Raw genomic sequence first — 25,376 nt, 5'->3', positions numbered from 1 at the left:
CAGCCTCCCATTAAGTGCCTCCTCCCACTTAATGAACTCCTAGAACAGTATATTAAGCGGTACCACATGAGTTGCATTTTGAAAATGAACAGACAAACAAAGACAGTGCTTCCTTAGATTATAGATATTTTATTCAAATGTTATGTTCACAAATGACACAGAAAGTAAAACCTAGAAATCTATCAAGAGAAAAATAATTGAAACAAATAACCCCAGAGAATAAATCCTCCCTAAGGTCGCTATATATGTAAATGAAAAAATGATTTATGTTTCATTTGGTGAAACAGCATTGGCTGCAGAATAAGCAAGATACTCTTGTGATAACTGTGATGGAATAAACCTGTACACTGAGTCACAGGTGTTAACATGACCCAGTCACTGTACAGCATTAAACATTTAAACATGATTCACTTTTCAAAAGGCTACAAGCTGAAGCAATGGGAAGGAAATGGCTAAGAGTAACTAAAATTGAAATGATTAAACATTCTAATGTTAACATCCCGCCCCCATGATGGCCTGGTTCAAGACACTCATGGCTTCCAGAGACTGATTGGCTGCCCAGGCCAGGATACTAGCAGCTATCAGGGATTGGCTGATGTGAGTGCTCTTTTCTGTTGATCATTTTCTATACATAGGCTGAAAACTGGAGTCTGGTTCTCACCTGATGAAATCTCTAAGCAAGATGGAATGTTCTGGTGAGAAAATCAACAGCTGAAGTTAATTTCTTTTCGGGAGGTTGGCAGCATAACATTTGCGCTCTAGACTCACTCTGGGATTTAATGGATATGGGAGGAACTCACTGTAACTGCAATCACCTAAAATATTAATTGCTTCAAATCTCATTCAAAACCAGGGCAAATTACAACGGGGTTCCCAGGCATGTTTAATGGTCACAAGGACTCATCATTAGATCTGGTTGAGAGTATTCCAACTAAATGTTTTTTCATCAGAAAGTGCTGATTTGTCAAATATAAAACATTTTGTGGAAACATATCGGTTGCGAAGAAATTTTGTTGGAAATGTCTCTCAGGTCCACCATGGAAAAAAAACAATAAAAGTGATGGGGGGAGAGGGGGAGACTGAGACCCCACCCCAGAATAGCCAATGAGCTGGTGGTTTGAACATTTGCCTGGGATATGATATACTCAGATTCAAGTCCCTGCTATGTCTCAGTCAGGATGGGGATTTGAGCCTAGGGCCTAGATTACACCTAAAACTGTGGAAAATTTCATACCGTGCATGACATACTCAGGTGAAACTATCCCCCACTATAGATGCAGCAAGGTTGATGAAACAATTCTGCTGTTGATAAAACTACTGTCTCTTGAGGGGGTAAATTTACCATGGCAACAGAAACCTCCTTTCCATCACCATAGTGTCTATTCTATAGAGCTAAGAGTGACGTATCTGCAGAGCTGCCTCTGTGCCGCCGCATCACTTGTAATGTAGACATAGCCTGGGTATCCCAAAGGAGTGTGTGAGGGCCCTACACACCGGGCTAGTGGCTACTCTCTGAAGGGTGCTCTCGCTCACTCTCTTAAAAAGCAGCAAAGAGTCCTTTAGCACCTTATGCATGCATCCGACGCAGTGGGTATTCACCCATGAAAGCTCATGCTCCAATACGTCTGTTAGTCTATAAGGTGCCACAGGACTCTTTGCTGCTTTTACAGATCCAGGCTAACACGGCTGCCCCTCTGATACTTCCACCTCCTTGTGATTTTCACACAAAAATTGAAAAGATCTCAGGTTTATTCCAATGCAGAATGAAAACACATCTTGGAATTTCCCATGGGATGGAAATATCATTTATTGGCCGGCAGGGCCGATGCAAGGAAGTTTTGTGCCCTAGGCGAAACTTCCACCTTGCACCCCCCCACAGCAGCTAACTCATCCCCCCACCCGGGGAGCCACCCCCTGCAGCAGTTACCCCCCCTCCCACCACGACAGCTAATCCCTCTCCACCCCGTCCCCCCACGGCAGCTAACCCAGCCTGGGGATACCTCCCCCTGCAGAAGCTAACCCTGCCTGGGTAGCCCACCCAAGCTCACCTCGGCTCCGCCTCCTCCACTGAGCACGCCGGAGCCACTCTAATTCTTCTTCCCGCCCAGGCTTGCGGCGCTGATTGGAGGAGACTTAGAGCTGGGCTGTGTGCTCAGTGGAGAAGGCAGAATGGAGGTGAGCTGGGGCGTGGAGTGTTTCCCCCTGTGTGCCCCCTCCTCGTTATTGCGGCAAATTCGTTCCGCGCGCACCCCCAGCTCACCTCCACCTCCTCGCCTGAGGGGACTTTTAGGAACTCCCCAAAATGAGGCACCCTAGGCGGCCGCCTAGTTTGCCTAAATGGTTGCACCGGCCCTGTTGGCCAGTTTTTCCCTTCATGCCCTGACTATGCATTACAGATCACCCTGTGACATGGGTGATTTGGAAAGGAGGGAGATTTCAGGGGAGTTAAATGAAACATTCAATGCCCCATTATTGGGAAGGAATATATAAACCACATCCAGACATTGGCAAGGAAAGGGGTTAACCAGCTCTGGCTGGGGGATGGAGAGCTGTTGCTGATAACTCTTTTCCAAGTGTAGATGGGCCCTGAGAGAAGGATGTGCTGTGTAGAGTTGGAAGCTCTGTCTGCAAGAGAGGGTCAGGAAGAAGGGTCTCTAGATTGAGGATGGGATGTAAGGAAGGAGAAGAACTGTGGGGTTTCTCTGTCTGGAATTTGTCTAGCCATGCTCTAGAACTTGCTTTGTACTTGGGCTGAGGAAAACCCTGTTATTTTTGTCCCTTAAAGGGACTGGACACTTTTTACGTTTATGCTGTTTTGCAATAAAGCAAACCACAGAGGTGTTTAAACTTCACCATGATGTGAAACAAAATTTCTCCTCCAGCCAACCAGCCCTTTGATCTCCTCAGGTGCTGAGAGTTTTCCAATAAATGTTTAGCATTCCCCTGAGCTCTCTTGGAAGTCACAGTGTGTTACAGCTCAGCTGCAGGAGAGAGGCTCTCAAAAACACTGAGCTTTCCAAGGAGGTCAAGGAACTGTACTGTTCAGACACTTGGTTCTGCATGTGACTCTGGATCATTTCCGGATGCACTTTTCCCATCCCTAAAGTTCTACTGACCTGAAGGATGGACTGGAGTTCAAGAGAATATAGCATTATCCATGGAGAATAGTGCCTGGGCCAATAATCATCTTCATCCTTGTCCTCATCATCAACAAATGTTCTCCAACAGTAGCTATACACTGGGGAAATGGAGCTAATCAGTCATGTGCAGAAGGAGGTATCAGTGGACTCAGTATACACAAAGGTCAGTCAATCTCAAGGGAGCAAGACTAATCTGAGCCATGCAGTAAAAGGGGCCTTGACTCTCCATGGCTCATTTATGCCCCAGCTCTCTGCTGAGACAAGGGGATCAGCAACTGCCAGCAGGGAGCGAGATTTTAGTGTTTTTGATCTGTACTGCCAGGAACTGGACTGCAAAAACCAGCACATTTCGCATAGGTCAAAAAATGGCTATCAGCTACTGGCTTCCAGTAACTGACACTCAGGGGAGAGTTTGAAACCAGAGACATAAAGGAGAAAAGTTCTGAATCCCATTGCACTATCCCCGAAGACTTAGAGCTAGACTGGAGCCACTGACCTAGAAGTGAAAAGATTTCACAACCTAGTGATCTAGAGGCAAACTGCTCCATGTCCCATCTCTATCCCATGTATTCCCCCTAACTCCATGAGTCATTACCTGGGAGGTCCATGACTCGGATGGACACTCCAATATTCACCAGACTCCTTAGACCCTGACGATTGGTTTCCTCTTTGTGCCAGTAGATCCGTGCTACATAAATAACTAGATTCACATTAGGCTGGTCCTTCAGGAAACCCCTGATTGCCTTGCAGCAGTCCCCACAGGGACTCCAGGACATGTACCAGGTGATGGAGCAGTGGTCAGAAGGATCAGATCTTTGCTTTTTAAAGATATCTTCCAGGAAGTAGATTTCAGCATGCTCTGTGAGGGAGTTATGGCAACAGTTCTGCCAGGGCCTTTTGCTACTGCTCCATTTTATTTCATAGAGCAGGTAAGTCTCCTTGGGAAGGACACTTGGGTCATAATTCTCCATAAATGCCTCCTTGGATATCTTCCCCCTGAAACATGAAAGAGGAGTCACTGACTGCAGCTTAATCGCTAAGAGCTTGCCAGTCACAGTAAGTTAAAAATGATAGCGGTGGAGTAGACAGAGGGACAGATAGATGGAAAGGGGAACTCCCAGAAGGATAGAGGGAAACACAGAGAGAGCAATGAGGGAAAAGAGAGACAGACAGGGAAGAAGCAGAGTTAAATCTGGCATCACACTGATGAGAGGACAGAGATCTGACTCTTTCCAGCTCCCTCTTTGCCTGTAATCTTGGGAGAATGTGGGTATGGTGCTTTCATTCTCACCCCTGCCTGATGCCTCTGGATACATGATCTGTGGGAAAGAGAATGGAGTCACCTGGTGCACAGAGAGAGACACAGGGAAGGCAGACAAACTGAGGTCCCCCCATTGCCTCATCCCCAAGACCACGTGGCCTACAATTGTTTGTTATCAATGGACAATTCCTATTCAATACTGCTTAGGAAAGAAACTCCCTGGTAAGGTGCAATGATCTGAGGAGAATGGGGATGAGAAAGGTTCATCCTGGCCCCAAATATGGCCATTAATTTAACCATGTGTGCATGGGTGAGAATGCCCATTACTTGCTATGGAACAGTGAAATAATAATAATAATGATGATGATGATTGATGATTATATCTACTACATGTGCATAGCTCATTGAAATCAAGCAGACTCAGGCCGTCTGTTTCCATTTATAAGTATAAGATCCTACCACTAGTTAATGAACTGCTATTTCCTTTTTAATTTAAATGTGGATTGTCCCATATATATATTTGAATATAAAATTAATAATCATTATTAATTTAATTTTTAAAATTGAGATTTTTCAGCATATAAATTTAGGTTATTTCTACTCTGGAACAAAATAAGAGTCCCTTGTTACTTGCACTGAGAACCTGGGAAGCAAAACTAGATAAACTTGGCTCAGGAACATTGAGAACAAACATTTTAAAATGTAGAAGACATTTAAAATATTCATTTCCTCCTAACCATCAGGAGCTAACATTTAATTTAAAAAACCTCATATCATTAAAATTCCTTGATCAGCAGTGTCTTTGTGCGCTGGTTTCATGACACTTTACATTTTCAACTCCAATCTGAGAGCTCATACAGGGGCCAGCAGAGAATTTCAAAACATGCTCAGCCATACACAAACACATAGTCTGCTAGGGCTTGATTCAAAGCCCACCGAAACTGTGAAAAGACTCCCCTTGACATCAATGGGTTTGGATCAGGCCCATAAGGTACACATATGAACAGAGACAGGAGTAGGGGGAGGTTGCACCAATATCATTATTTAGTGACACTGGTGCAAGTTTTTTTAATCCAGGTAAACCTGTACAGACAGATACAAACACGTATGGGTAGACACACACAAAAATCAGAACGGTTTGAGGAAAGATGGACCCAAGGGAATGTACTAATTACAAAGAAAAACCATTGCTTTAACTCTGATAAAACCAGTATGTATTTCTACTATAACTTGGAACCTAGACTGTCTCTGCTCTGCTGTATTCTCTCACCTTTTGTCTTTGTAAGAAATGCCTGTTTAGTACCGCTGCAAGGAAACCATTTTCCTGTCAGTGATTTTGTCTGTCTTTACTGACAGGTTAGTAACTAAAAACAATATATGTTTATAAATACACTCAGAGAGCTAAACAAACCAGAGGTATCTATTAAATATACATATCTTATATGCATAGATGAACAGCAGCCATACAGATGCACATACATATATATGCTCCTAATTTCATATAGGCATGGACACACATAAATGAACACATTTACTGTATAGACATAGAAACACAAACGCCCAGATATGTGTATATACTTGCAAACATGTACACAGACATATGTACTACTTTTCCATCTTTACCTCCTTTCCAGCCAGCAGCCATGGCTTTTTCTCACTATAGTCTCCAAGACTATCTTGTGTTACTGGTGCACTTTTGAGTTTCTATTCCTGAGAACAGAAACCTAAGAGCTTAGAGAAACCAGCTGTACCTAGCCAGTGATTGGTAATTCAGCTCTGGGAGGTTCAGCTCTGAGTGATATGGGGGATGGACCTCAGCACTGATGCAAAATTGTGCTTAATGAAACTATTTTAATGTATTCTTGTTATGTTAGATTGTTACAAACTTGGATGGTACATGGGACTTGTAGAATAGTATCTTCTCTGTTGTTTTATTAAAAGAAGTGTTCAGGATAACCAAGAAACTCATAGGAAATTCTTGCTTTCTCCCAGTAAGACACAGGCACAAAAAGCTGGAAAGGGTTGTCTCCCCTCGTAAAGGAATGTGCAGAAATTCTTTTTCTGGGCTGAGCCAGAAGCATCTTCTTTTAACCCTTCTCCCTTTCTTGAGCAAAACGTCAGTTTTGAATTCATACAAGGAATTCCAGCAGTATTCCTATCAAAAACTGATTCCATGGTTAATAGGGTGACTGGACAGCAAATGTGAAAAATCAGGCCGGGGTGGGGGGTAATAGGAGCCTATATAAGAAAAAGACCCAAAAATCAGGACTGTTCCTATAAAATTGGGACATCTGGTCACCCTAATGGTTAAACACTCTGAAGTCTTCGTTTCATTAAGAATCAATGTGACTAAAACAGTGGAAGTCACGTCCCTGAATGGGCATCAAGAGAGACATTTATTAAGTTGTGGCCCCTCCATATCTCGTTTCTCTAGACTATAAAATGTAGTAATTTTGGAAATACATGTAGTTGTTGCTCAGCCCTTTCAGCTCTCAGTGACAAATTGGAGTTACCACAGGCACCCAGAGGTATGGCAGAAATGAAAGGGAGATGGGCAATGTTAAGTGCAGGGGAAGAAATACATCCTTTGCCACAACACTGGCATTGCTCCCTGCGTGGTAGGGCAGTGTAGGACCAGAACTGCCCTTGAAATTCTCCCCCACCCCCCCAGAACACACAGAGAGGAGGCACCATGGAGGGCACTTGTGTAGAGAGCACCCTGCAGAGGGCACGTGTCAGTTGGCCCAGACAACTGGACAGAGACTTTGTCATCTCTAATTGGGACAGGGATCCTCCAGCAGCCTCTAGGGAAGTTTCTTTGTGTGACAGAAGGATACTCATGGGTGGGAGAAGAGAAAGAATTTACTTGAAATTGTGGTTTGTTTCTTTTGACACTCTTCTCTGTGGAGGATGACAATGAGTATGGGAGCAATATCCAGGAAAAAACCCAGTTCCTTGTCCCTGATGACAGCACAGTCACTGGTCACTGATTCCTGGTCTCTGGGCTTCCAGAGGAAAATGTTAGAAACACCTTTCCCAACAGCACCCCCTGGGTCTGAGTGATCTGTTTGCATGGCTGATCTACAATACAGTTTGTGCCTGATAAGTTCATGACACCGTTGAACATTTCATGGAGTCTCTCCTCTAAATTGTCCCCGTGTTCTGAGTGACTCAGGTCGGTGGCTGAGCTACAAGAAACAGGCAGTGTCCATTGGAGATATTCTTGAATAGTGCTGTTAACTGCTGAAAATATGTAACCAATCACCTACGGCAGGGAATACATCACATTTCTCTATGAGAGACAGATGCATGTATATCTACCATTCTCTACAGAGACAGAAAGATAGTCATGTACCTTTATTTGCTATTTTTCTCATTGTCTCTGATACTATGGGATAGTATTAAAATGGAAAAAAGTCAATGATGGTTATGAAGGAGATTAGAGAGATACAATGGCAGATAGTGAACAGTCAGTATAAAAGTTTTAGAGTTCACTTAAATAGCTGAAAGCTAAGAAATAAAAATGATGACACAAGATGACAAAGTGCCAAGTTTAATTTATAAAGCAAATTTTACTTAACATTTTCTACTGATGCCCAAGCAAATTTCCGTCTATGTAGAGCCGTCCCTTCTATGGCGACACTGAATACAGGACGTCAAGTAGCACAGGGACTGAAACAATGTTAATGTCAGCTTTTGCCTTTTGGCCCTGATCTCCTGGCCAGGTAGCCCTGCTACCCCGGCCAGAGCCGCGCAACCCCGGTCCCGCTATCCCGGCTGGAGCCCCGCAACCCAGCAGTCCCGCTCTCCCGGCCGGAGCCCCGCAACCCCGCGTTCCCGCTACCCTGGCCGGAGGCCCTCAACCCCGCGGTCCCGCTACCCCGGCTGGAGCCCCGCAACCCCGCTCTCCCAGCCGGAGCCTAGCAACCCCGTGGTCCTGCTGCCGCGGCCAGAACCCCGCAACCCCGCAGCTCTGCTCTCCTGGCCAGAGCTCCGCAACCCCGCCGTCCCGCTCCCCAGGCCTAGCGCGGAAAGTCCCGCTCCCTTGGCCGAAGCCCTGCAACCCTGTAGCCCCACTCTCCCGGCCACAGCCCCGCAACCCCGTGGATCCGCTCTCCCGGCCAGAGCCCTGCAACCCCACAACCCCATAGCCCCGCTCTCCCGGCCGGAAACCCACAACCCCCTAACTCCACTCTCCCGGCCAGATCCCCGCAACTCCGTAGCTCTGCTCTCCCGGCCAGAGCCCCGCAGCCTCGCGGTCGCGCTCCCCCCACCGGAGCCCCGCTCTCCCGGCCAGAGCCCCGCAAACCCACGGTCCCACTCCCCCCGAGCGTGACAAGTCCCGCGGTCCTGCTACCCCGGCGGGAGCCCCGCACCCCCGATCTTTTGACTGGAGTCCCGCAACCCCGCATCTTCAGTCCCCCGGCCCAAGAGTGGCAGGTGCGGCTGCCCAGCTCCAGCGGCCGGAGCACCGCGGCCCTGCTACCACCACTGGAGCAGCAGAAATCGGAAGCGCCGCCCGGAGAGTACATTCTCCATGAATCGGGCCCCGCACTGGCTTGAAGTCGACCCTGACGGTACTGTACCATAATTTTCATGTGCAGTTTCTGAAAATGTAACAGGGAGATGCTGTGTACTTTAATGATAGAAACTGTCAATGCCTCTCTGGCGGAGGGCAAGATGACAGTATCTATCTATCTATCATTGCCATTGTGTTTGTAGGTCTCTTTAAAAGCAATATTTAGGCCCTTGCTTTTTACATTGATCATTGCATTAGTTATCACCATCTCTCTCACCATCCTATTTTGCGGGAAGATTAATGAGAAATTATTATAATGATTCATTAATTATTAATTGTTATTACATTATTAATTATTGCTAATATCATCATAGCACTTTAGTTGTCACTAGGTTTAACAAAAGTGCCTGTGTAGACATAGCCTAAGACAGTGCAGAGGCAACCAACACAAGTTTGTGTTGGTTGCCTCTGCTCTCTAGAAGCTCTCTATGGGCCACCACCAGGCTCCATCCTGTCATTCCCTCTGTCCAGCGTGAGGCTGTGAAAAGAGACTGTGAAATAGTTTGGATGATGACACCATCAGTATGTATCTGGAACTCATCATGACATTTCTTTTCAATCAGACCAGTAGGTCTCTTGTTTCTCTCAGCGCCTAGGTGAGATTGGGGTCTGGGTAGGCCCAGCCCCGAGAAGACAGAAATGATGCTGGGGAAAGCATCAAGAGAAAACAGTATGTCTGAACCTGCCCTCTGGAGGTGTAGACTTGCTTGTATTTTCTGTTAAGTATGGAATATCAGGGTTGGAAGCGTCCTTAAGAAGTCATCTAATTTAACCCCCTGCTCAAAGAAGAAATAATCCCCAGACAGATTTATTGCCCTGATCCCTAAATAGCCCCTTCAACGATTGAACTCATAACCCTGGGGCTAGTGGGCTAATGATCAAACCACTGAGCTATCCCTCCCCCATTAAATGTGCATTTGTGAGTTCCATTGGATACTCAGCTAATTTTGGAAAATCAAGTAGCAGTTGTGCCCTAAATATTTTTTTCATTCACATCTGGCTAGTTAGGGACATTTATAGGGACATTTAATAAGGAATACACCTGATCTCAATGCTGAAGAACAGGTGCTGTATAACACAGTTTTCTTTCAGGGAACTCCAATGCTGGGCAGCACACCCATAAATGGGCTGCAGAACTGAGCTGCTGTACTACAGTGAGACAACTTCCTCTTGACTTTTTCGCCCAAAAGGATGCTAACCTGTGTAATGTATATTTAGGAACCCTTCAGAGGCTCTATACACTAGCAGAGGCCACTTGTCTCCACAGTGTACAGTGGATTTAAGCAACCACTTGAGCATAACTTTTTCAAGGCTGATGGGAACCCCATAAGTGGAGTCAGTGTTGTGACTAAGATATGAGTCTGGGAATCAGAAATCCCTGTTGTGCCACTATAACTGGGTGAGAGTGTAGGTCACGCATGACTCTGTGACTCAGTTTATCCATCTGTAAAATAAGACTAATGACACTTACCTTTGTAAAGCACCACAAGATCTGCAGGTGACATGAGCTAGTGTGATGCTGCCTGGAAGTACACAGGTTTGTGAGGCACCTCATCATCACTGTCCCTTACCATAAGGAAGCCCAGTCTGTGGCTGCCAGGGGTCAGCTACCAGCTCAGCTCACTAGACTCCACTGTCCCTGTGCAGGTCAGCATGTAAATATGTAAATACCAGACCCAGGGGATCTCTTGCACCCTTATGCCCCCCTGTGCCCTCTGCCAGTTGGCACCAGGAGATACCTGGGTGAGAGCTAGGCCCTCTGAGTGGGCTTCTGCCTCCTCACGTCCTTCCCCCAGCTCTCACAGACAGGTAACTGTTCATTTAGTTTCCAAAGAGTCTGGAAGAATGAAGTGGTTTGGGGGACTGCACTATGGAGCCTTTCACTTCTCTGTCATTGGTTATAACAAGGACAGGTCTTTGTAATGAGCAAATGTAATTTTCCTCACAGAAACCAGCACTGCACTGGCATTAATGGTCCCCTGTGTCAGCCTAGATTCACAATGATACTCCGAGCATCACAATGCCTAACTTTTAGGTTTCTAGAAAATCACAGGAACACAGTGTGATTCACCAAGACTGAGTTAGGCACCTAGGTTCCCCATACAATGAAGAGGAGAGACAGGCACCTTAGTCTGTGATTTCCAAAACCAGCATGTTATGGGGAGAGATGTCTAAGGTAGCCAATGGGGGATGCCAAAGAGGGGGGTCATGGTGCTCTCTTGGAGATAAGTGCCTAAGTCTGGGCTACCGGGAAGTACCTATCTCTGCTAGTGATTATCAGTGTCTCTAGACATACAGCTCAAAGAGCTGAAGCAGACCAACTGGCCTAAAGAAAAGCCAGGGGCCAAACAAAAACAGCCAGTTGGGGGCAGTAGGGAACCTTTGAAAGACCATATCAAGGACCGTGACACACACAGAAACACACCAATACAGTAAGACACATCTCTCTCTCTCTCTCTTTCTCTCTCTGTGTCTCTCACACACACATGCATGTGCACAAGTGCATTGTTATCTGTCCTTGTATCAGAAGCCAGGATGTAAGGGAGGAGAAATGAGAAATACATCAGAATTCGATACAGGGAAGCCTTAGGAGGCACCTTGGATCCACAAAGGGACCAGTCAACTGCTCTACAAACTGCATGGAGCTTTAATGATCTGTAGTTAGGAATGAAGGACTCTGCCAGAAATCTCTAGGCAGGTTTTGTGTGTATATGTGTGTGTTTGTGTGAGAGAGAGAGAGAGAGAGAAAATACCCTTCACAGTGTATGTGCTAAAACTATAGGATAGTCCACTCATTTGGCACCAAGATTCGTTTGACAAAAACAACAAGGAAATCTTCAACAGAAAAGAACTGCATTCTGTAACTGGCAAAATGATTCCTCTAACCAATGAAAACATGCGGATTATCACCTGCTCAAAGCTGAAGTCCAGTGGAGTCTATGTGACATCAGAAATAAGTGGTGGCAAGAGAAGGCCTCTGAGATCCAGAGTTTCGTAGACCAGGATGACATGAGAAGCTTCTTTCAAGCAACAAAAGTTATATATGGGCTAAGCTCGAAAGGCCCAACCCCCTTATATTTTCAGGATGGCTCCACCCTCCTCAAAGGCAATGGGGCCATTAAACAATGCTGGAAGGAGCACTTTGAGACCCTACTAAATTGTGAATCCATGGTCTCTGAAGACACAATTGAGTCTATTCCACAACACTCAGCAACAGAACACCTTGCTGATCCCCTATCTTCTGAGGAAGTCCTCATGCCATCACCCAGAGAAAAAATCACAAGGCACCAGGCCCAGATGGCATCCCAGCTAAGGTTTTAAAAGCCGGTGGAACAACTCCTCAACAAAATCTCGACCTGTGAAGAAATTCCACCTGACTTTAACACCACCAATATCGTTACAATATTCAAGAAAGGGGTCAAATCTTTGTGTGGGAACTACAGAGGTATTTCTCTCCTCTCCATCACAGGGAAGATCCTTGCCCGGATCCTACTAAACTACCTTCTCCGTTCATGAAACACCAACTCCGCTAAACTGACCATTGTGTACATATGTTTTACACTTGCCTCCCGAAGCAAGTACTCTTCTCTCAGTTAAGTCAGGTGTGACAAAGTGGGAATGTTCTTGATGTGTTATTTGAATACTGAATGGGGAGTATTGACCTGGGAAGGTTGCAGGGGAGTTTTGCTGGGAGTGCCTGCATTGGGGAAGGGAGGACACCTGAGCATGTAACAGAACCCTCTACCCAGGAAACTGGACAAAGGATACAAAGGCTGGGGGAGGAGCCGAGGGGAGGCTGAGTGAGAGGCTGGCGGGAGTTTCAGTTTGGAGCTGACTGGGAAATGGAGAGGGCCACCCCGACCATCAGGGCTGTGATCTCCCTAGGACCCCCAGATGAACCTAACTAAAGGGGGGTCCTATTGTCTGTATCAGCAAGACCTGTTTTGGACTGTGTTCCTGTTGTCTAAATAAACCTTCTGTTTTACTGGCTGGCTGAGAGTCACTGTGAATTGCAGGAAGTGAGGGGTGCAGGGCCCTGACTCCTCCACACTCTGTGACATCAGAGAAGAAGGGCTCACGGAGGGCAGCGAAAGAGTTTCAAAGACATACTGAAAGTACATCTCAAAAAGGAAGGCATCAACCCAACAAACTGAGAGGACTGGGCACGGAACAGAACGCAGTGGCACCACACCAAACACCAAACCACGGCTCACTTTGAGAACAGATGTGCTCATGCGACAGAGAAGCGACAAAGGAGAAGAGAAAGGGCACAACACTCCAGCCAACAACTAACTATGTCTTCTTCAAGATTACACCTGTCACTTCTGTGGGGAAATCTCCGAGGCACAAACTGGGCTTCTCAGCTACTTAAAATCCCACCAATGAACCCCCTTGGCAGACATCATCCTCACATTGAGGGATAGCCGAAGAGAGACGTGTGTGTGTGTGTGGTGGTAAGGGAGACAGGGGACAGAGGGAGACGAACACACAGACATATAGAGAAAGGAAGTTTCACTTGGATCTTGTAGTTTGTTTTTCAGCCATAGCTTCCTTGGCAAATCCACTTCAAAACACTGGGCCCTATAGCATGCGGCTTTTCAGAAGTTAATATGCGGCTCCTTGTATAGGCAGCAACTCTGGAGCTGGAGCTATAGGTGCCAACTTTCCAATGAGCCAGGGAGTGCTCACTGATCAACCCCCAGCTCTACCACAGGCCCTGCCCCCTTTCCACGCCTTCCTGCCCCCTCCCCATAGCCTGTAGTGCCCTCGCTCCTCCCCCCACCCCGAGCCTCCTGCATGCCAAGAACCAGCTAATCAGAAGGTGTGGGGAGCCACCCCTGCCCCACAGTGTTGGTAGCTGCAAGAGCTGGAAATGAAGTTGCTCTGAGCCTCCTGCTCTTTTCTCCACATGACCTTCTGCTGAGCGGGGGAAGGAATGGAATAACTGGGAGCTCCCTAACCCCAGCATCTGTCTGCTCAGAGAGTCTAGGGTTACAACAGCAGGGAAGATTCTCTGCAAGGATTTGCAGCCCTTGCCCAGTGCTGTGTCTTCTCTGTATAAATGCACGTTAACGTCTGTATATATGTGATGTGTGTGGGATGAAATCAGCCTTCTATGGTTTCACAAGGAAAGACAATATGGGGGTATGAGGACCAAGTGAAGGCCTAGAGGAAAATTATGGGCTTGAAAAGCCGTAGTTTGGAAGGTCAGTTCATATGAAGAGTGATCACCAGACTCTTCCTCCTCCCACGTAATGAACTCCTAGAACAGTTTGTGATGTCATACACTGGACCATTCTTATGTTAGTACCGAGTAGGGTTTATTAAGCAGTACCACAGGAATTGCATTTTGAAAATGAACAGGCAAACAAACAAAGGCAGTGCTTCCTTAGATTATAGATATTTTATTCAAATGTTATGTTGATAAAAGACAGAGAAAGTAAAACCTAGAAATCTATCAAGAGAAAAATCATTCAGAAAAATAATCCTGGAGAATAAATTCTCTGTAAGGTCTTTACATATGTTATCGAATAATGAATTAGTTCCTTATAAACTGCTTACACAAAGCAAACCATATAGTGTTACGTTCATTTTGTGAAACAGCATTGGACGCAGAATAAGCAAGATACTCTTGTGCTAACTGTGATGGAATAAACCCGTACACTGAGTCACAGGTGTTAACATGACCCAGTCACTATACCACATTAAATATTTAAACATGATTCACTTTTCAAAATGCTACAAGCTGAAGCAATGGGAAGGAAATGGCTATGAGTACCTAAATCAAACTGGAATGATTAAACATTCTAGGGTCCTATCAACATCCCTTCTCCATGATGGCCTGGTTCAATACACTTGTGGCATCCAGAGATTTGCTGGCTGCCCAGGCCAGGATACTGGCGGCTATCAGGGATTGGCTGATGTGAGTGCTCTTTTCTGTTGATCATCTTCTACACATAGGCTGAAAACTGGAGTCTGGTTCTCATCTGTTGAAATCTCTAAGCAAGACGGAATGTTCTGGTGAAAAAAGCAACAGCTGAAGTTAATTTCTTTTCGGGAGGTTGGCAGTTTAACATTTGCACTCTAGACTCACTCTGGGATTTAATGGATATGGGAGGAACTCACTGTAATTGCAATCACCTAAAATATTAATTGCTTCAAATCTCATTCAAAACCAGGGCAAATTACAACAGGGTTCCCAGGCATGTTTAATAGTCACAGGGACTCATCATTAAATCTGGTTGGGAGTAATCCAACTAAACAGTTATTCATCAGAAAATGCCGATTCGTCAAATCCAAAATGTCTTGTGGAAAACTATTGGTTGTGAAGAAACTTTTGCTGGGAACATCTCTCAGGTCCATCATGAGGGGGTGGAAAAAGGAGAGGGAGAGTGACCCCCCACTCCAAAATAGCCAATAGCCTGTTGCTTTGGCCAATAAATAAGAAGAAAACAAAGAAAGAAGAAGTGGGGCCGCTATACACTGAGGATGGAGCGGAGGTTAAGGATAACCTAGGCATGGCCCAATATCTAAATAAGTACTTTGCCTCGGTCTTTAATAAGACTAGTGAGGAGTTTAGGGACGATGGAGGGATGACAAACGGGAATGTGGATATGGAGGTGGATATTACCGCATCTGAGGTAGAGGCCAAACTTGAACAGCTTAATGGGACAAAATCGGAGGGACCGGACAATCTCCACCCGAGGATATTAAAGGAACTGGCGCGTGAAATTGCGAGCCCGTTAGCGAGAATTTTTAAGCAATCGGTAAACTCGGGAGTTGTGCCGTACGACTGGAGAATTGCTAACGTAGTTCCTATTTTTAAGAAAGGGAATAAAAGTGATCCGGGTAATTATAGGCCTGTTAGCTTGACGTCTGTCGTGTGTAAGGTCTTGGAAAAAATTTTAAGGGAGAAAGTAGTTAAGGACATTGAGGTCAATGGTAATTGGGACGAATTGCAACATGGATTTACTAAAGGTAGATCGTGCCAAACCAACCTGATCTCCTTCTTTGAGAAGGTGACGGATTACTTAGACAAAGGAAATGCGGTAGATCTAATTTACCTCGATTTCAGTAAGGCGTTTGACACGGTTCCGCATGGGGAACTGTTAGTTAAATTGGAAAAGATGGGGATGAATATGAAAGTTGTAAGGTGGATAAGGAACTGGTTAAAGGGGAGACTCCAGCGGGTCGTACTGAAGGGTGAACTGTCAGGCTGGAAGGAGGTTACTAGCGGAGTCCCTCAAGGATCGGTTTTGGGACCGATCTTATTTAACCTATTTATTACTGACCTTGGCACAAAGAGCGGGAATGTGTTAATAAAGTTTGCGGATGACACGAAGCTGGGGGGTATTGCTAACACGGAGAAGGACCGGGATACTATTCAGGAAGATCTGGACCACCTTGTACACTGGAGTAATAGTAATAGGATGAAATATAATAGCGAAAAGTGCAAGGTCATGCACTTAGGGATTAATAATAAGAATTTTAGATATACGTTGGGGACGCATCAGTTGGAAACGACGGAGGAGGAGAAGGACCTTGGGGTATTGGTTGATAGCAGGATGACTATGAGCCGCCAATGTGATATGGCTGTTAAAAAAGCAAATGCGGTTTTAGGATGCATCAGGCGAGGTATTTCCAGCAAGGAGAAGGAGGTGTTAGTGCCGTTATATACGGCGCTGGTGAGACCCCACCTGGAATATTGTGTGCAGTTCTGGTGTCCCATGTTTAAGAAGGATGAATTCAAACTGGAACAGGTTCAGAGACGGGCTACTAGGATGATCCGAGGAATGGAAAATCTGCCTTATGAAAGGAGACTCAAAGAGCTTGGCTCGTTTAGCCTGGCCAAAAGAAGGCTCCGGGGGGATATGCTTGCTCTATATAAATATATCAGGGGGATTAACGTTAGGGAGGGAGAGGAATTATTTAAGTTTAGTACTAATGTAGGCACGAGGACGAATGGGTACAAACTGGATATTAGGAAGTTTAGACTTGAAATTAGACGAAGGTTTCTAACCATTAGGGGAGTGAAGTTCTGGAACAGCCTTCCGAGGGAAGTAGTGGGGGCAAAAGACTTATCTGGCTTTAAGACTAAGCTTGATAAGTATATGGAGGGGATGTTATGATGGGATAGTTTAATTTGGGCAATTGATCTTGGATTATCAGCAGATAAGTCTGCTCAATGGTCTGTGAGGGGATGTTGGATGGGATGGGAACTGAGTTACTGCAGAGAATTCTTTCTTGGGTGCTGGCTGGTGAGTCTTGCCCACATGCTCAGGGTTTAGCTGATCGCCATATTTGGGGTCGGGAAGGAATTTTCCTCCAGGGCGGATTGGCAGAGGCCCTGGAGGTTTTTCGCCTTCCTCTGCAGCGTGGGGCATGGGTCGCTTGCTGGTGGATTCCCTGCAGCTTGAGGTCTTCAAATCTCAATTTTGAGGATTTCAATAACTCAGTCATGGGTTCGGGGTTGTTATAAATGTGTATGGGTAGGGTTTTGTGGCCTGCCTTGTGCAGGAGGTCAGACTAGATGATCATATTGGTCCCTTCTGACCTATGAGTCTATGAGTCTATGAGTAATCCCCTAGGATATGAGAGACTCAGGTTCAAGTCCCTGCTATGTCTCAGTCAGGAGTAGGGATTTGAATCTAGGACCTAGTCTACACCTTAAACTGTGAAAAATTTCATAACATGCGTGACATACTTAGGTCAACCTATCCCCCACTGTAGATGCAGCATGGTGGATTAAACAATTCTCTCGTCGACATAGCTACTGCCTCTTGAGGGGGTGGATTTACCACAGCAACTGAAACTGCCCTTCTGTCACTGTAGTGTCTACATTACAGAGCTACAGCGACGTATCTGCAGAGCTGCCTCTGTGCTTCTGCATCGCTCGTAGTGTAGACATAGCCTGGGTATCCCAGAGAAGTGTGTGAGGGCCCTACACGCTGGGCTGGTGGCTATTTTCAGGAGGGTGCTCTCGCTCACTCTCTTCCACCTCCTTGTGGTTTTCACACAAAAACTGAAAAGGTCTCGGGTTTGTTCCAATGCAGAATGAAAACAGAGCTTGGAATTTCCCATGGGATGGAAATACCATTTATTGGCCAGCTTTTCCCTTCACACCCTGACTGTGCATTATAGATCACCCTGTGACATGGGTGATTTGGAAAGGGAAGAGACTTCAGAGGAGTTCAATGAAACATTCAATGGCCCCGTTACTGGGAGGGAGTATAAACCCCATCCAGATGTTGGCAAGGAAAGGGGTTAACCAGCTCTGGCTTTGGGGATAGGAAGCCTGACAACAGTTTTGCTAGTGTAGAAGGGCTGTGAGAGAAGGATGTGCGGTGTAGCATTGGAAACTGTGTCTGCAAGGGAGGATCAGGAAGAAGGGTCTCTAGGTTGAGGATAGGATGTAAAGGAAGAGAAGAACTGCAGGGTTTCCCTTTCTAGAATTTATCTAGCCATGCTCTAGAACTTTCTTTGTACTTGGGCTGAGGAAAAACTCTGTTGTTTTTATCCCTGAAAGGGACAGAACTTTTTACATTTATACTGTTTTGCAATAAAGCAAACCACAGAGGTGTTTAAACTCCACCTAGGGGTGAAGAGCTTTTTTTTCCTACAACCAACCAGCCCTTTGATCTCCTCAGGCACTGATTGATTTCCAGTACAGTTTTAGTGTCCTCATGAGCTCATTTGGGAGTCACCGTGTGTTACAGCTCAGCTGCAGGACACAGGGTTCTGCACAGTGGCGGATTACCGCACAAGCCAACAGGGCCCGTGCCCAGAAGCCCCGGCCAATTTGGGGGCCCCGCAGAAGTGCGGTGGTTCCACTCCGTGCTGCTCCTTCCCTCCCTGCTCTTCTTCTCTCTGAGCCCCTGCCCTTGACCAGGCCAGAAGATGGAGCCCGAGGTCGGGAGAGTGTATTGCCCCCACGGTCTTCCGTGCGGAGGTGGGCAAGCTGCTCACCCGAGCCCCTCTCCCTTCCCCCTGCCACTTCTCTGTGTAGAGCTGGCCCAAGCCCTGTCCTCCGTCCCTCATGGAGCTGGCTCGAACCTCTCCCTCACCCTGCATGGAGCTGGCCCAAGCCACTCACCTAAGCTCCCTCCTCCCCTGTACAGGGCTGGCCTGAGCCCTGTCACTCACGCCCCTCCCCCTGCTTTGGCCAAACTGGTCATTTGTCCTGTTTGCTCTTGCCATGTTGATCAATTGACAAGAGCAAATGGGACAAATGCCCAGTTTTGAGATCGGGATGTCTGGGGCCAAAAGGGGGCGTACAGTCACCCTAGGCCAGAGGTCCCCAAACTTTTCAGTCACCTCCCCTTTACCCAGTCTGTGCCCCCTTGGGAGCTGGGGCCAGGAGTGGGGCCAGAGAAGGGAGCAGGAACCAGGGACCAAGGTAGGACCGGGGCTGTAGCTGGGACCAGGGCCAAAGGCACAGCTGGGGCCGCAGCCAGGAGCAGAGACATGACTGGGAGCACAGCAACAACTGGGGCCAGGAGCAGGGCTGTGGGGGGCTAGAGTGGACCTGGGGGCACAGCAGGGCTGGGTGGCGCTTCCTGCCTAATCCCTGTGGGGGCTGACCTAGGCCACACCACATCTCCCCAAGCATTCCTCTGTGTCCCCCTTAGGGAACCACTGCTCTAAGCTGTGGCAAGAGCCTTCCAGTGACCCTGGGCAGCTGTGGGTAGCCCTGGGGCCTCCACCTGTCATGGGCAGGCGGGAGTGTGCATGAGAGCAGCCCCCAACCCGAGTCCCTGCCCCCACAATGTGCACCACCCAGGCAGGTGGAGGGTCTGGGGCTCCGAACAGCAGTCCAGGCTCCCATGGCAGCTTTTACCGGGGCCCAGCTTCTAGCCAGGCCAGGGGAAAGGGCCTTGAGGGAAAAGGATGTGCAGAGGGTGGGGCCCTGGTGAGTGTAGAACTGATAAATGAAATTGTTTTTAATTATTAATGTAACTTCTGTTTGCCTTCCACTACACTTGTCTATATTGTAACTTCTGTTCACTGTTTGCCATATTGTAATTCAAACCCCATTTTAAAATGCTCACTCCATTTTGTAAAAGCTTCCTCAAACCTTCATTTTTGCAAACCCTGCTGTAATCTTATTAGTTTAGTTTAGATGTGTGAATGAGGTATGTACGGATGATGGAATCAACCTCCAGCCCCACCCTGTCCTGATGAAATAAAGTTCAAATCCCACACGCTGAAGATGCAGACAAGAGCCCTAGCAAAGTATGAAGAATCCACCCTAAAAAGAAAAGGTACAATAGAAGGAAGATCAAAGCCAGGTCTGAGGCTGAAAGTCACACCTGCAATTGAGGTGATCAATCACCAAACCCAGAGGCAACGTGACACAGCAAGACCTATAGACTCTGGATTCAAACTAAAGCCCACAAAAAGGATGAGTGAGATGGAAGACTTTGGAGGGTAACATTCTGCTGCCAACATGAAAGGACATCGGTGCAGGCCCAACAGAGACCCAGCTCTTCCTTGTGCTCGTCCTTGTCCTGGCCAGTACGCCACCACAAGCTGCGAACCCAAGCTGCAAACTCAAGCCATGATCTCAAGCTATGTCCAGGACTGGTAACTATGCAGCAGCTGCAGAACATCTGATGGATGTGTGTGTGTGTGTGTATAGGTATTAGGTATAATGTGTGTGTATAAGGATTAAGATATTAGTTATTGGTCATAAATCAAATTGTTATCATAATAAATGTGGCATCTTTGTCTTGCCCCCTAAAAAGATCCTGTGTAGTTTTGTCTGTACAACATGAGGGGAAGGGCCCCAATAAATCTTAATCCTCCTCTGGTTCTGCATGTGACTCTGGATCATTTCTGGATGCAATTTCCCCCTCCCTAAAGTTCTACTGACCTGAAGGATGGTCTGAAGTTCGAGAGAATATAGCATTATCCATGGAGCAAAGTGCCTGGGCCAATAATCATCTTCATCCTCGTCATCATCATCAACAAATGTTCTCCAACAGTAGCTATAAGCTGGAGAAATGAAGCAAATCAGTCATGTGCTGAAGGAGGTATCAGTGGACTCAGCATACACAAAGGTCAGTCAATCTCAAGGGAGCAAGACTAATTGGAGCCATGCAGAACGCTTCTGCTAGGCAAGACCACCTGAGGACACTACAGCACTTGGGCCTCATATTCTGCTGGCTTTTTCCATCTTTCTGTCCAGGGAAGGTCTCATTAAACCAGCCTTGCAATATTTCCCTCACTTATTCACCTGGGACAACAAGGAGTCCAGTGGCACCTTTAAGACTAACAGATTTATTTGGGCATAAGCTTTTGTGGGTAAAAAACCCACTTCTTCAGTTGCATCTGAAGAAGTGGGGTTTTTTACCCATGAAAGCTTATGCCCAAATAAATCTGTTAGTCTTTAAGGTGCCACTGGACTCCTTGTTGCTTTTGTGGATACAGACTAAAATGGCTACCCCCTGATACTTGTCACCTGGGATAAGTCATTTATGTATTGAGGAGAGAGTAAAATATGATCTATTTGTTCATGATTAGTAGCAGCAGCACACTATCAATGGGTGATCTGATTTTACTCTGGGTTTAGATTAGAAAAAAACTGCAAAGCCACACCCTTACATTGAAATACAATGTTATGTTCTCAAATGAAATTGAAAGATGGCAGATGGACTGCGCTGGGAAGGTGGCTGATGTTCTCAGTTTGTTCCCTGAATAGACCACTAGAGACAGCGGCAGTGCCACACCAGCTTCACCCATGCACACGGCTCAGCATTGTGCCTCAGCTCTCAGTTCCCGCCTCTAGCAGTAAAAAAGGCCTTGACTCTTAATGGCTTATTCATGCCTTAGCCTCTCTGCTGAGACAAAGGGATCAGCAACTGCCAGCAGGGAGCGAGATTTTCGTGATTTTGATCTGTACTGCTAGGAGCTGGACTGCAAACACCAGCACATTTCACATAGGTCAAAAAATGGCTGTCAGCTATTGGCTTTTGGTCACAGGCACTCAGGGGAAGGTTTGAAACCAGAGACCTAAAGGGGAAAAGCTCTGAATCCCATTGCTCTATCCCCCAAGAGTTGGGGCCAGACTGGAGCCACTGACCTAGAAGTGAAGAGATTCCAGAGTCCTTTCTATAATCTCAGTGGAGCCATCCGTGACCAGGGCTGAATTGGAACTAGTGATCTAGAGGCAAAGTGCCCCAAGTCCCATCTCTATCCCATGTATTCCCCTTAACTCCATGAGTCATTACCTGGGAGGTCCATGACTCGGATGGTCACTCCAATGTTCACCAGGCTCCGTAGACCCTGACGATTGGTTTCCTCTTTGTGCCAGTAGATCCGTGCTACATAAATAACTAGATTCACATTAGGCTGGTCCTTCAGGAAATCCCTAATTTCCTTGCAGCAGTCCCCACAGGGACTCCAGGACATGTACCAGGTGATGGAGCAGTGGGCAGAAGGATCAGATCTTTGCTCCTGAAAGACATCTTCTATGAAATGAATTTCAGCATGTTCTGTTCGAGTGCTATGGCAACAGCTCTGCCAGGGCTTTTTGTTATTGCTCCACTTGATTTCATAGAGCATGTATTGCATCCTTCGAAGGACACTTGGGTCATAAGTGTCTATAAATGTCTCCTGGAATATCTTCCCCCTGAAACATGAGAGAGATTCCAAAGAGTAACTGACTGCAGCTTTATCGCTAAGAGCTTGCCAGTCACAGAAAGTTAAAAATGAGTGGGGTGGGAAGGAGGAATAGATAAATGGAAAGGGAACTCACAGAAGAATAGACAGAGATTCAGAGATAGCGATGGGAGAAAAGAGAGACAGGGAAGAAGGAGAGTTAAATCTAGTATCACACTGATGAGAGGGGAGTGAGATCTGAATCTTCCCAGATCCCACTTTGCCTGTAAATCTTGTGGAAGATATGGGTATGGGGTTTTCATTCTCACCCCTGTGTGATGCCTCTGGATACATGATCTGTGGGAAAAAGAATAAAGTCACCATGAGCACAGAGAGAAACATAGGGAAAGACAGAAAAAGGGAGGCCTCCCAATGCATCCTCCCTGGGACCCTTTGACCTATAATTGTTCATTCTCAATGGACAATTCCTATTCAGTACTGCTGAATACTGAAGAAGTTCCTTGCTAATGTGCAGTGTCCTGAGGATAGTGAAGGTGATAAGGGATCATCCTGGTCCCAAATATGGCCATTAATTTTACCATGTATATGTGCTGGAGAATGTCCACTACTTGTTAAGTAACAGTCAAATAACTAACTAACTAACTAAATATCTAGGACATTATCTAAAGCTCATTAAAATCAACCAGACTCATGCTTTCAATTCTATGTATAACTGTATTATACTACCAATATCCAAAGAACTGTTCTTTCATTTATTTTTTTTATTTTACTTTAAATGTGGATTTTCCCATTAATATTTTAAAATAAACTTAATCATTATTAATTTAATTTTTAAGCTGATATTTCCCAGGAGATATAGCTATGTTATTTCTGTTTTGGAAGAAAATAACATATTCTTATTTTCTTGTTGTTTTCTTTAAGAACCTTAGACAACAAAATGAGGGAAACATGGCTCAGGAGCATTGAGAACAAACTTTTTAAAATGTAGGACATATTTAAAATTTTCATTACAACCTAAGCATCAGGATTTAATAACAAAATCTCTGTGTCTTTGAAATTCCGCCATCGGCGCTTTCTTCTGCTACCATTTTCATGCCTCAATCACTTTCAGCTCAAACCTGACAGCCAAGACAGTGGCACGCAAGGAAGTTCAAAACATGCTGAGACATGCACAAACATGTACTCAACTAGAGCCTGGACCAAAGTCTATTGAAATCAGTGAAAAGACTCCCCTTGACTTCCATGGAATTTGGTTCAATCCAGGGCTTAATTTGTAATGAATGAGGTGCTGGGACTCAGCCCCACAAGCCCTGGCACAAATTAAGCCCTGGCTGGGCAGCCAGAAAGCAGCGGTTGCTGGCCAGGAGTCCAGAGGTGCCAGGGCTGTGAACTGCCATTCCTAGAGGTGCCAGGGCTAGGCCCCAGTACAGATTAGGCTCTGGTTCAGTCCCATAAGAACACATATACATATATTATACTACTTAGTTACACTGAGGCAAGTTTTCAAATATAGACAAGCCCATCCAGACACATACAAACATATATGCATAGACACAGAAAAATCTGAACCGTGTATAGAAAGAGGGGGCCAATGGGATGTACTAGTAAAAAAGAAATCATTGTTATAACTTTGAAAAAACCAGTATATATAGTCACTGCAATGTAGTACAATCTACCCCAGCTTCAGCTCGCCGTTTGTCTTTGTAAGAAGTATTCTTTTAGTACTTACGTAGGAAAATCATTTTACTGTCAGTGATTTTGTTTTATCTTTGCTAAGTTAGAAACTAAAAACACATTTTGGATGCAAAACACACAGAGACAGACAGCTCCAACCTGTTCACCGTGTATGTATGTCTTGTATACATAGAGCCACAATAGCCATACAGATAGACATACATATATAAGCCCATACAGCTACATACACATATATTCACCCATAAATTGATATAGACGTTTGCACACATAAATGCACCAAAATACTGTATATACAAACACACACAGTTACTTGCAAACACACACACACACACATGCACTAATGCTGCAGCTTTACCTCTGTTCCAACCAGCAGCCATGGCTTTCTCTCATTACAGCTTCCGAGGCTGTTTGTTTTACTGGTGCATTTTCTCCCTTTCAGTTTCTATTCCTCTGAACAGAAACCTAAGAGTATTTTCCAAATGGGAGACTCCCGGACATGCTGGGAGACATGGCTAGTGTGGAAGCCAGTTGTACGCAGTCAGTAAGGTTAGGCTCGCAGTATTGTAGAGGCTAGACCTCAATTCTGATGTAAAATAATTATAAACAAATTATAGTGTATTCTTATATTTGGTCATTACAGATTTGCCTGCACCTTTATTAAAAAACTACTTATAAGTACATTGATTTACACGGGACTTGGAGAATAATAGCTTCTATATTGATATTTTAGTTGCTTGTTTTATTAAATGAAGTATTCCGGCTACTTAAAGAAACTCCTAGGAAATTTGTGATTTCTGTCAGTAAGACCCAGGCATGAAAAGCTGGAAGGGGACGTCTCCCCCTTGTTAAGGAATGTGAAGATAATCTTTCTCTAGACTCAAAGAGAAGTGGTGTACAAAGCATCTGACCACAAAAGCTGAAACAGGAGCCTCTTCTTTTAACCCTTCTCGCCTTCTGAAGCAAAACGTCAGTTTTAAGCTCACACAAAGAATTCCAGCAGTATCCTTATCAAAAACTGATTCTGTGGTTAAACTCTCTGAAGTCTTCATGTAATTTTAAGGGAAACCCATGATTTAAAAAG

General features: G+C 45.6%; 2 protein-coding genes across 3 annotated transcripts in view; both read right to left on the bottom strand.

Moving 5' to 3' along the window:
- The window catches only part of LOC116823836 (C->U-editing enzyme APOBEC-1-like), an 81,740-nt gene that overhangs the window by 36,520 nt on the left and 19,844 nt on the right, over positions 1-25,376 (bottom strand). The gene's annotated exons all lie outside the window — the stretch shown is intronic.
- On the bottom strand, positions 110-24,740 carry LOC116823806 (DNA dC->dU-editing enzyme APOBEC-3F-like). Its single transcript, XM_032778661.2, has 9 exons — positions 24,651-24,740; positions 22,909-22,936; positions 22,210-22,610; positions 20,853-20,974; positions 14,893-14,998; positions 4,432-4,483; positions 3,736-4,136; positions 3,117-3,238; positions 110-692 (listed from the first exon to the last, which is right to left on the bottom strand). The coding sequence occupies exons 1-9, from the start codon at positions 24,670-24,672 to the stop codon at positions 582-584; spliced, it is 1,365 nt and encodes a 454-aa protein (XP_032634552.2). The 5' UTR covers positions 24,673-24,740; the 3' UTR covers positions 110-581.

This window comes from Chelonoidis abingdonii, chromosome 1, assembly GCF_003597395.2.
Source record: "Chelonoidis abingdonii isolate Lonesome George chromosome 1, CheloAbing_2.0, whole genome shotgun sequence".
In the NCBI taxonomy this organism is placed as follows: domain Eukaryota; kingdom Metazoa; phylum Chordata; order Testudines; family Testudinidae; genus Chelonoidis; species Chelonoidis abingdonii.
This window is presented reverse-complemented; position numbering and strand designations above follow the sequence as displayed.